Below are 12,136 nucleotides of genomic sequence, written 5' to 3' on the forward strand. Positions count from 1 at the left end.
ACCTAATTTTATTTTTGACCATTTTTCGAAAAATTGTTTTTGCAAAAATTATTCAAAAAATAATCAGTATTTTTGAGAAAAACAAAAAAGGAATCGTAAAGTTAAAAAAGCGGCGCATTTTTTTAAGTTTTATATAATTTTTTTTAATTTTCAACAATAGTTGGTTTTGAAATGTACAATTTTAGACCTACATAACTAACACAATGTACACACACATAAAAGTCGATGCTTAAAATAGATCTTAGCAGGTACGCTTAATTCTAGAACCTCTTGCGTAAATATACAGTTATTTATATATAAAAATAGAGATAGATATAAAGATAGGGAGAGGGTGGCAGATGTGTTCATTATCCCCGAACGACAAGTGCGAGAAAGGGATTTCGTAGAGAATTAATAAGGTGCAGATTTTTGTTAACACTCTGTTGCTGCGAACGAGTTGCTTTGACTAATCTCGAATAGTTTTCATTTGTTTTTTTGTATTTGGAATTGAAGCCATTGATATATAAGATGTTCTTGCTGCCATCGGATCGGGCCTCACGGTCGGAATCCCCCTTGATTTTGACGCTTTTGTCCTTTCCAGTTTGTTCAACAGCCACCACTTGAATGCTTAGGCAGTATGGAGAAATAGGCAATTAATATAATTAAATACTGCAGACCCGATGAGGCAGCAAGAAGCGTGTTCGTTTGGGTGAGCTCCCCAAGTCCTCCCCCAGTCCTCTAATCCAGCTTGCACTCGGACTCCTTGTTCACCACATTGGCGCCCTTGCGGTCCTCCTCGCTGATGTCCTTGTCGTCCCATCCCCAGATGGCGTGCTCCTCCTTCTCGTGGTCCAGATGGGCCACCAGTTCGCTGGTTGGGATGGCGCTGTTGTTGTTGGCATCCAGCAGGGCGGCAATGTGGGAGCCATCGCCAGTGCGCAGGACTCGCTTGTAGACCATCTCCTGGGACACGAACTTCAAGTCGTAGGCTTGTCCTTTACGAGGGAATCGAAATATGTACAAGTTAGTTATCTTGTAGCTGATATTTAGATTTCAATAGAACTCACCAATCTTAGCCATCACATCGATAAAGGCCGTCGTCCAGTTGAAGCTGTAGGTGCCCAGCTCAGCTGCCTTGTAGTCCCAGGGGAAGACGTGGTGGTAGTTGTGCCATCCCTCGCCGATGGTCAGGGTGGACACCAGCTTGTTGTTCATGGCACTCACGTTCACATCGTAGGGCTTCATGCCGTAGAAGTGGGCCGCGCTGTTCACCAGCCAGGTGAAGTGGAGCGACAGGCAGAAGCGCAGCATGGAGCAGGTGAAGAAGCAGACGCGCAGCGAGCTGCCCATCACGTAGTAGGGGAAGATCATGGGCAGGGCGAAGCAGCAGATGGGCATCACCACAAAGTAGAGTCTGGGTACAAATATGAAAGATATAATGCGTTAGAATAATCATAGTGGGTGTTATTCAAAATTAGTTACTTTAGGAGTAGATTTCGTTCGGAAATATGTTTTTTCTTGTTAAAAATATTTATGCATGTTTTAAAACTTTCGGGGATTTAAATCCTCTATTAAATGCCCCAAAATGTAGGCTATGAAATATTTCAAAAGAGATGAAAGAAACCATTGCCTACTTTCAAGCACTAAACGTATTTGATATTGGTAATCTTATTACTTCTTCAGGAGTGCTTTTCTTTATATTGTTTTGTAGGCCTAGCACTCACTTCTTCTGGAACATGACGACGGGATCCTGCTCAATGTCCTCCATGGAGATCTGCTTGCCCTTGCTGGTCACATCGGGGTGCTTCTTGCACATCAGCCAGCCCATGTGGGCGAAGAAGAAGCCGCGGCGCGAGTTGTGGGGATCGGCGTGTGTGTCGGTGAACTTGTGGTGCACACGGTGGTCGCGGGTCCACTCCCAGATGCTGTTCTGGAAGGCCAGCGACTGGCACAGCATGAGGAAGATGCGCAGCGGCAGCTTGGCCTTGTAGGCCTTGTGCGACCACAGGCGATGCACACCGGCCGTAATGCCCAGACCGCCCAGGAACATGGTGACATAAACTGCAGAGGGATAACCAGAAGTTAATGAACTGCAAACGCGACTCGGTGATACCCAAACTCACCTGGCAAGAGCTCCAAGTAGGCACTCTCGGCGAAGACCAGGTACAGACCGTACAGGGCCATCGAGTGGAGGATGATGAAGAGACCCACGTTGCGCCACACGATCTCCATTTCGTAGGGCTTGTTCTCGGGCGTCTTCGTCTCCGCCTTCTTCACAACCTTCTGGGTGGGCGTGGCCGCGGGGGCGGCGGACGCGGCGGGCGTGGCCGCCCTCTTGTTGTTATTGCCATCGGCAATGGCCGTCTCGGCCAATATGAAGGTACTGCCTATTATGTTGGGCGACATCTGCAGACGCAACCGGAAAAGATACAAAAGTATATTGAGTACATTAGTAAACCCATTGGTATTCAAGACTTTTCTTCCTGATTTATGGCCTGTCGTCTCGATTATGTGGAGCCGCCAGAGATGGGTGCTCCTCTGTCGACAGTGCTTTTCCTCATTTAAATGCAGGACAGGCAGCTATTTCTCTACGGATCGCCATATGGAAGGCATCACCCCAGCTGCACGACTAATTATGGACCACAATTGAGGTGAGTGCCGAGCGGCGACCTTCGCCAGTTGGCCAGCTTCAATGATACTCGAAGCTGATACAAAGATAGCAAGCCGGAAGCGCAAAAAGAGAATTCCGAATAAAACGAAATCCGAAGCCAAAGCTACAAAATCCCCCCGCCGAACAGCAATCAATAATTTTTTTATGTTGTACACGACCAATGGAATATTTGCATATCCATTCTTTACAAACGCTGGCGAGTCTCTTAAATGTTTGGCAGTTATTAAAACCAGAAAAGGTTGCTCAAGAACCCTAAAAGCTGTGATCCAAAAATAAATGTAGTTCGTTATGAAAGGTTATTGGCAGAGGGATTGTAGAAAAATAACTTTTAGAACCTCAACAGCTTATGGAAATTCCGGAAAATGTTGGAAAGTCTTCCGAAATGCAACAGCATTTGGGCAGACCACTGCGAATTTGAATAGCTTTGCTGCATAGCAGAGCTGAATTAATTCATGAGCGGAGGTCATGGGTTCACTGCGGCGCATTGCGCATACGCCCGGTGGGTCGATTAACCGCCGCAGCACAATGCACTTTGAAGCCGTGCAATTCGCTTCGAGTTCCCCTGTCTTGCGGATAATTGATATTTGCGGGTGCCCAGGTGAGGCATCGCCACCTGAAGTTGGCAACAGAAATAAGTTGGCCAAACGGCCGATCTTCAACTCTCTAGAATAGATAAATTAGACAACCGGTTGACCTCAGCGCGGTTGCATGTCTCGTATGGATTCAAAACAAAGTATTCTTACGGCCAGGGGCTTTGCGCATAGATTCGAAGCCATTAACTGGCTGCGGTTCAATGTCAAATCGTGTGTTTTGAATTTTATTCGCCTGCTTAATTCATGCTTTCGAACTGGGCGGCCTGCGACTGGGGGCGAAATGTAAGCCACTGGAAATTAGAGCCACCATTAGTAATTCTCTGTCAGGGCGATAGGGGTTTGAAATTGAATACACGATATACAGCGCACTAGTTAATGCCATGCAGGTGCCACGCGCTGGCTGAATTAAACTAGTTTCGCCACGGGCCCTCTTCAGGTCCCATCCGACACTCGGATGAGTCCAGCGCTCCGTCATCCTTACCGGAATATTAGCATAGTTAAGTAACCACGGCAAATGTATGCATAGAACTGCTTTTGTTTCGGGTTCGGGTTTGGGATCTCCGTCTGCGCATCAAGGTTGGCGTTGCCAACGAGTTTTGGGGGGGTTTTGGCATGGCTTAATACCTTGGGTTCGGCCTGGCTCTGGGCTTCGCGAGACGAACTCTGTCCGACCACGTCACAAATCAGTCAGAGCGGGGGCAATAAATATAAACGCGAAAGCGTATGGTTATGGAACCTGACTCAAATCTAATGCGGGACTCTGATTGATACCTCGGGAGGAGCCCCATTGATCGATTCGAGCAGCGCACGCAGTGGGCGACGGCTGGCGCATACCAAGTACGTGGGACCGCCTGGACTGGGCACCCAGAACAAAAACTGGGAACGTGACTTTGGTCTGCTCAGTGGTCTAGGGCTCTCCGGCTAGCCGTCTAAGCAGATCTTCCCCCGACTTAATATGCTTATGGTCGCATTATGCGTGGCATCCATACTCATTATCCCCCTCTGACGCATTCGCAATTAGCGTGTGCGGCTAAGAGCAAAGAGATCCGACTCCGTAGAATTCCACTCGCTCTATGTAGGGATAGCATAATTTTAGTATTATGAGGGCTACGTGAGGCGTCGCGGGCCACCCTTTTTGGTCTTGCGTCAGCCCCTCTATAAGATTCTTTTCATAACTATATTTCGCTGCTCGATGGTTTGCCATTTCCTATAGGTGAATCACATGGTCGACCGACTGTTGACGATCAATGTTGAAATTCGGCTCGAACTTTTACGATAGTCAATCGAGATGCTACTTTTGCTTCCTGCTCGCTGACTTCCGCAAAGGCAAAGCCCAAGCTAGATCATACGGGTTCTTAGTGTTTATAGGAAAAGGTTTCGATTCCTATTCCCACTTCCCTAACACCAAACACACACTCACCTTTGGGGATTGAGTTGCAATGAAAAACTGTAGAAATCCAGGTAGAGCACTCAAAATCCGCTGAGTTCGGTTCGCTCACAACACACTAGATCACTGTTAGCACTCGAGTTCGTTTCGAATCGCCTCGATAAGGACGACTCCTTAAGTGGTACGTTGGTTATCTGAGTTCGTTTTCCACTTTTTGCAGCCACAACACACGGCACGTCCACGAGGCGCGATGAATGCACGGCGTATGAGGGATCGGAGCCACTGGCAGTGCTTTTTAAGCGCCTAGTTCAAAGAATTCGCACAGTACCGCGATCGATCGTCAGACGCTGAGACTTCGAGACGCTGATCGAGTTGAGAGAGCAGGCGGACGGATACAGTGCCTCAAAAGTTAACCAACACCGAAATTTAAAGCCGTCTCTCCGCGACTTCGACGCTTCTGCCGCTGCTTCGGTTCTTGGGGCGGTCGTTTCGTATCCGTCGGATCGTTTCGGATCCGATCTCGGATCTCGGATATACGGGGCCGGGGTCGCCTATGCTATATCTTCTGCTTGTGTGCGTCTCATAATATTCGGCGCGTGGCTGTTGGGGAACTTCGTTTCAGTTTGCATAGAATATCCAGATCACTTGCACTTTCCACCGAAATTTCATTATAACCGGGGGTAAGTCCCCGCGAAAATAAATCTTTAAATCACGTACAAAAACACTTGAACAAGTTTGTCTTTTTTTTATTTTTTGGCTCCGCACAGGTCAAGCGGTTAAGACCATCGGTCAAGTGAGCTTCAGCACGTCCATCGGCGATTTCTTTTCCATTTTCTCATCTTTTTCGGGGCTTTGCACCGCCTGCTAATGAAGTGCTTGGGAAACATGTTTTCGAATCGCGGCGGTATTATATAACGTTCTTAATTCACTCCGGATCTGGGCCATATATAACGCGATGTATGTCAGATGCCAAACGGTTAACCAGTTTGCCACCTCGGCCTTGCCTCCGCATGCATATTCAGATGTTTGACGAGCTGGTCACAGATTCTAATTGCTTTTTCGGCTTATCTTCAGACATTTTCCTGCCGCGTGGCCGACATATAATTGTTATTTAGTCCGCCCAAATATTTGGTTAGTCAACCCATGAAATGGGCCAATAATTGCTCTATTCTTTTGGGTGTTTTTTGTGGAGCTTGCTGGGCAAACAGCAATTACCGCATCGTGGGCCGAGAAAAGGAGGCCGAAAAAGTGCGTTTGTTGACAGTTTTCGCGTTCGTTGCGGTTTCTGATAATTGCCGGGTTTTCACACCAACGCCGCCAAGAGCTGGAATAAGCTGTGTCTAATTTTGTTTAGTGGCCGACACTAAAGTTGTTTGCCATCTGCCAGCATGTGGTGTCAAAAACCCCTCGGCGAACCGAAGGTTTCGCTGCCCCGAAGGTCAGATAGTGCATCTTGCAGTCCACAATTGCATGGTGGTTACTCAGTGGGTTAAGTGCGCCGGGTTAACCGGTTTGCCATCACGTTTCCAGTGATTCCCAGCCCAGTTGGCCTGTAATCACACTACCCCAAAAAAAAAAATGAAAAAGCAAAATAAACAAACAGCCGCAAATTTATGGCTTTCGATTTCAATCAGCATAATTCCAGAGTTTATTTCCAACACGTGCCCACTAAAGAGTCATTAAAGGTGAATATTTTCGGCCATTTGTGAATGGGAAAATCATAGTTATTACCTTAAGGTAACAGAAAATGTGATAATCTATTTTAATATAAATAAAATAAGATATAAGCTATAGTTTTTCATTGAGTACCAAAGCGTGTTAGCTTTTTGAACCCGCCAATTTTTATGACTTCACACGAGACAGAAAACATAAGATAATGATTACTTCGAGTGAAAATATTTCCTGTTACAAAAGTCACAGCTTAAAGTCATATTTACAGTTGTAAAGATGGAAAATTAGGGTTTTCAAACAATTTTAGGTGAAATATTACTTAATTGCTGAGCGTCAAGAAAAGAGTTATGGCCTTTGTAAAATGTCATCTTCACAAGTAACATTTTTCGTAATGGAGTAAATTAAAACATTGAGTCGGAAAAGGTATTGTTAATAGTTACTGCCTTTACAAATAATGAGCCATTTATTTGCTCCAAGCTGCTTACAATAGATATACAAATCAGTCTTTTTCCGTGGAGCTGTGTAGGAAAGTTCCCTCAGCGGAAAATTAATGAGGCCCATAGCAAATATTTATTTGCATGAGCTGGCTGGTAAATAGTTTACTAAACTTTAACAGATACTCCAGTTTAATTTATTCCCACTGAGGGGCACTTACTATGACTAATCGCAGTATATGTATTATGACAGTTTCTGAGAATCGTTAGCCACTGTACGTTGCAGTGGAAAATGCAAAGTCAAGTGCCGAATTGCAACTGAACTCCCTCGCCAAGCTCGAAGCCTTCCTCAATAAATTGAACATAGAATTTAAAAAAAATTGTCTAAATGATTATAGTCATTGCGGAGTGTGGTTAAAACTCATACTTTGTGACTGGCAGAATGGCAGTGGCATCTTGAAATTGGACAGGGAATTGTGCGGCGGTGGGTCGTGAGTTAGCCAAGGTCGTTTGGTGTTCTTGAGTTCTTGGCGAGTTCTTGAGTGGCGAAAATTGCACAATTAAGTACAAGTACAAGTGCACATGTGTACTGCGAACACGTTTCGCGGCCTGCTGGCCCTTAACCTGGTCTTAACCCGGCCCCAACCTTTGGGCCGTAACCAACTGAAATGAAATTTCACCGAAAGTGATGCGATGCCCGAACTAATTGCAGCTAATTGAAATGCGCAATGGTGGCTGTTGCGAAAACACTGTTCAAATGACGCAGCTCCGGTGACAAATTGGCCGAGGCAGTGACTCTCGAGCCGCGTTTTCAAGTCTAAAGTGCGTGAAAATCCGAATCAGTCCTCCAGGTGCTGGCGATCGCTTTAACCAAATATTTATGCAAATTCCAGATTTGCCGCAGGAAGAGCACAATGTCACGTCAACGCACGCCTCAAATGCGCCATGAAAAATAATAACAAAATCAAACAAAAGCCTCATTACATATCCGCAGCTGTGTGTCCATATGCCTAAACACATACCCAAGCAACCGAAGATACAGATACAAAAACCTGTAGATTCATTTTATCGTTCTAAAAGAAGCACGTTTATAACTTTATTATAAAAGGTGTATGGTATTAAGATTATCTATTGATCTTCCAGATGAGATATTTTTGCAGATACTGTTGGCTTTGTAAACCTTCTACAGTTCTAAGCTGGGCCTGAGAACAAAATTTTAGTAAATATATAGATTTCTGTCAAGGATCCCTTATATCATTTTTTGATTTTTCCGTATTTTAAATGTTTTCATATAATTAATCAGTTTAACCCTCTAACTTATCTTAAAGATACATAATTTTTGTGCCGTGTAGCTATGGATTGGATAAGGAGTACAACCTAAATGGATTTCCAGGGCAGCGCGGCAACGACTTTGCAATACCGATCTCATTGTCACTTGTCACAACGCGATCAGCGAAATCTGCATAATATATGTTAATACTTTTTTCTCGTTTATTGGCTTTTTAGGAATACATTTCTTCCAGCACACGCTTCTGGCGAATCTTTTGGCCGAATGCCGTTGGCCACTTGCCGATTCTCAGGCCGTTCGTCCGGCCAATCTATCAAACATTGTTTTACGACTCGAGGTGCTTGTCAGGCTGCGTACACCCCAAGTCCATTAGGGCTTAGCACAAGATAATAAACCTGTACCCCTATTTTTAGACTATTCTTTCGGCCAGCAGACCCACGCCCATTCATATGAATTCTCGTGGCCGGCACGTTTGGTTGAATAAATGAATTTAATGAATAGATCTATAAACTTAATTAGGTGCATTGCTGAATACTGATTAAAAAGTAAAATTAATATTTCTAAATTCTTGGGGATTTATTGCGATTATGTTGTGTAACTCAGAAGGTTCTTAAGATACTTTCTTCTCTTCTTTACTTTGATTTTCAATAATGTTGTAGGCATGTAAATAAGTTATCCCTGAGAAAATAAACGTAAACACCAAGTTCAAGGCCCAATAAGACTTGTTAGCAAAATGAAAACATTGAAAAGCCTCCTAAAAGCGGTTAACCCAGGTAAAATCCTCAACATTCTCGAGAAGCCCACAGGGCATTGCCCATTCGGAACATAAGAATAATCCATGCTAAACATTGATAAGCCATAAAACGAATTGGAGTCGCCGGAGCGCAGAAATTAGCAAATAAATCACGTGCCCTCCAACTTTTTCTACTCGCCCACGCCCAGATTTTTTCGGCCATATTTTTTTAGGTTTTCTATTTTGGCGCAATAGCATTTCCGCACACTTGGGGCCACAGAATCTCGGCCCCGGGGGAGTTGGCTTAGCTGGCTCAAAGAACTCGTCACCAAGTGCTCGGTTCTTTTCATTAACTATTCGATCATGATCAGCATCGAAAGAGCCGAGAGCCTGTTTAGAATTCTGGGGGGAGATCGCAAACCTGATTGGCTTATTAAAATGCCCTCAGCCTGTCCGCAGATTTATATATTTTATATATTTCGGGGTTTCTATTCTTGACTCCATGCTCGTGTGTAAGTGGATTTGCATAAATATGCATGTGCTCTCGGCGCGCACTGATTACCAACTCTTATTCCCGACCTGATGCCCGCGATAGAAGTCGCCACTCGGCCCTTCAATTTGGTCTAGTGAAAACCAGTCGGGCGACTCCATAAACCGGGGGGCAGCTCACTTAACACCCATCTAACCAGCGATATCAGTCAAGGCGAATATAAATGAAATGCTGCCTACAGATATGTGTCATAAACTTAATCAAGAACTTTTGTGATCGAGAGCCTAGAGATGCCATCATTGGATAGACATTGAGTTCGACGAGGAGGAAAACGATTTAGGACAAGATGTGCAAATAGTTGGGAACGGGGTGTTTATCTTCAAGATCAAGTGGTAGGAAATTCTTCGGGGCCAGAACCAGTTTTTGGCCAGCACGAGACCCTCTTGGAGCTGAGATCACGGGGTATAAATATAAGCATTGGAATCCGAAAAGAATGAATTATGATCTATGCTCGATTCCAGGCTCCCATTTACATTTAACCTCGTGACCCTTGGTCTGGTGCTGCCAAGGTTACCGGTTCCCCCTTGTTTACCTATTATGGCCAAATCGATTCCTAGGCCTCGCCTCAGAAGATTTGGAAATCCCCCGCCTCATTACACATTACCCAGCCGGTGGATGCGGATTCGGCCAGACTTCCGCCTCGCCGCGAACTCTTCCGCATAGATGTAACAGTAAACAAGCTGGGGACCGGACCTCTGCGGAGCTCGAGCCCCGCCAGCAATTAAAATATGTAAATGGAAACAAAGCCAAACAAAAAGGCCAATGCTGCGCGAAAAAACGAAGCTAACCTCGCGCTTGTCTTCGCTGCAAATGAAGAGGTGAAGCTGAAGTCGAGACCGCATTGGAGCCATGTGACGGTGAAGAAAGACCCGGCAGCACTTGGAATGCCCTCTCTACAAGACCGAAGACCCAACGGCACACTAAGTTCTCAAAATATCTGGTGATTTCCAAGCACTAATGGTGATATCTCACGGAAACAGGTTTTCGAAACCAATAAACTATAATATTATTATAATTGAACTTGAAAATATACCTTCACAACGTTGTTAATGTTTTTAAAAACAAAATATTCCATAGTATATATGGTTTTTCCACAATATATAAAACACACTTTATCATATATCATTTTTCAAGACCCACTAACAACCATATAATAAGCATAGCTCCCCTCCGGTTAGGGCAGTGAAAAAGTGAACCCCGAAATGGATTTGCTGTCTCGGCGACGTCTTCAGCTGGCGCTGGCTGATTAAACATCAGGAAATACAAAATGCTAAGCAGGCAAAAGCAAATTGTAACAGGGCCCAAAGTCAGCCGCGGAGCAAACGAGTTCTCGGGCCAAATGCAAAAGCTTGGGCCGGAGTCGGAGTGGCCGAAAAGCTATTGATAAGCGGCCAAAACTCGTTCGCAGCCCGAGCGCTGCCACAGGCCGCGGGTGGTGGTGGGGCGACACGGAGTAGGGTTAATGCCAAATAGCCCCATTGACTGATTATTGTTATTAATGCGAATGCGGCGGACTCTTGCTGGTTTTTCGCCATTTGCATTGACATTGACTTTGACCGAGAAATTATAAATCGAAGCCAATGTGACGCATACGTGCGATGCCAGGCTGCGTTTATGCGGCGCTGCTGGTGGTGGCTCTATGCAAATGCGTTATAAACACTGCACTTTATTGCTCCTACTGGTACTCTACAATGTGGCAGGGTGGTGATTAGCATGCAGCCAGGTTCTGCATTTATATTCTGTTTCCCAAAGTTATGGACTCGTGCCTGGGGAATATTGAAAGCATAATTCGGAGGGGAGTACTTGAGCCCATAATTACTAAGCTGGACACACTCGAGGGACCACAGAGACCACAGAGACCCAGCAACCCATCAATCCGGCAGCCCATCCACCCACCGCAGACATTCGGCATTCGGCCATTGGGTCAAAGCCACCGATGGCTCAAGTTCAAGCCCCAAAGAGATTAGAAAAATACTCAAGACTAGATCAAAAAACGACATTGACCGGCATGTCACGGCACCGGCACGGCACACAATCAAAAATAGAAAACTTTAGTGGCCATTAGCAGAGATGTCGGTTGGCCGCTTGGTTTATTTGCAATTTTAGCATAGCGAGGGGCCAAACTTCTGCCCATCGAAACAGATCCGAGGGTCCGACTGTCCGACTGTCCGAGATCTTCGCGCTTCGTTATTGTCTTCTATTTCCTGGTTGGATCCGCTTCGCTGCCGACTATTCGGCATTATCATGAATTAAGTGTTGCATATTATAGCGACAAGCATTGACCTGAATAGGGAGATTCGATAAACACTACATACGTGAAGCAGAACGCGTAAGTAGATGCGAATTTAAAACCAATAACTTTTATTGGATTTTTCTCTAATAGATTCATATGTGTTCATTTAACCCTTAACTTCGGCAGAGACTGGAAATTTTAAGCCTGAGAAGCTTGCTGTATAAACAATAACCTGGTTGCACATTCATTGATTTATTCTTCTCCGACCACCAATGGAAACCTTTTTTATACGGTGACTCGGCAGAAAATGTTTATCATGATATGTTCCATTTAATTTTCTGATTGAAAAGCTCAAGTTAAATCTCAAGCAATCGTAAAGAGCTTATAAGCAGTATACTGCTGATATGCCACTTAAATAAAAAATGTAAATATAAAAAATAACAGCGTGACTGTGTACACTACCAAATTTAAGTAATTGTTTTGCTTATGGACTATCAGAAGTTCCGAATCCTTTCTATATCTTAAATGTAGCTTCTCTTTTTTGCTTTAAATAACAGATTATATGTTTTTATGATGATTGTTTTCTAATTCCTTTTT

At 44.6% G+C, this 12,136-nt stretch overlaps 1 protein-coding gene across 1 annotated transcript; it reads right to left on the minus strand.

Annotated features, from left to right (window-relative positions):
* Positions 1–456: 456 nt before the first annotated feature.
* LOC108025065 (acyl-CoA Delta-9 desaturase) lies at positions 457–4,994 on the minus strand. The gene is made up of 5 exons (XM_017095326.2): positions 4,664–4,994; positions 2,103–2,385; positions 1,704–2,040; positions 1,047–1,393; positions 457–974 (listed from the first exon to the last, which is right to left on the minus strand). The coding sequence occupies exons 2-5, from the start codon at positions 2,383–2,385 to the stop codon at positions 718–720; spliced, it is 1,224 nt and encodes a 407-aa protein (XP_016950815.1). The 5' UTR covers positions 4,664–4,994; the 3' UTR covers positions 457–717.
* Between the last annotated feature and the right edge of the window lie 7,142 nt (positions 4,995–12,136).

This window comes from Drosophila biarmipes, chromosome 3R (assembly GCF_025231255.1).
Source record: "Drosophila biarmipes strain raj3 chromosome 3R, RU_DBia_V1.1, whole genome shotgun sequence".
Lineage (NCBI taxonomy): Eukaryota > Metazoa > Arthropoda > Insecta > Diptera > Drosophilidae > Drosophila > Drosophila biarmipes.

Bases quoted from the DNA above. Each gene is read 5' to 3' on its own strand.
- LOC108025065 (XM_017095326.2), bottom strand. From the start codon at position 2,385: ATGTCGCCCAACATAATAGGCAGTACCTTCATATTGGCCGAGACGGCC. The intron at 1,394-1,703 runs GTGAGTGCTAGG...ATTTGTACCCAG, and splicing joins GTCGTCATGTTCCAGAAGAA to ACTCTACTTTGTGGTGATGC. The intron at 975-1,046 runs GTGAGTTCTATT...TCCCTCGTAAAG, and splicing joins CGATGTGATGGCTAAGATTG to GACAAGCCTACGACTTGAAG.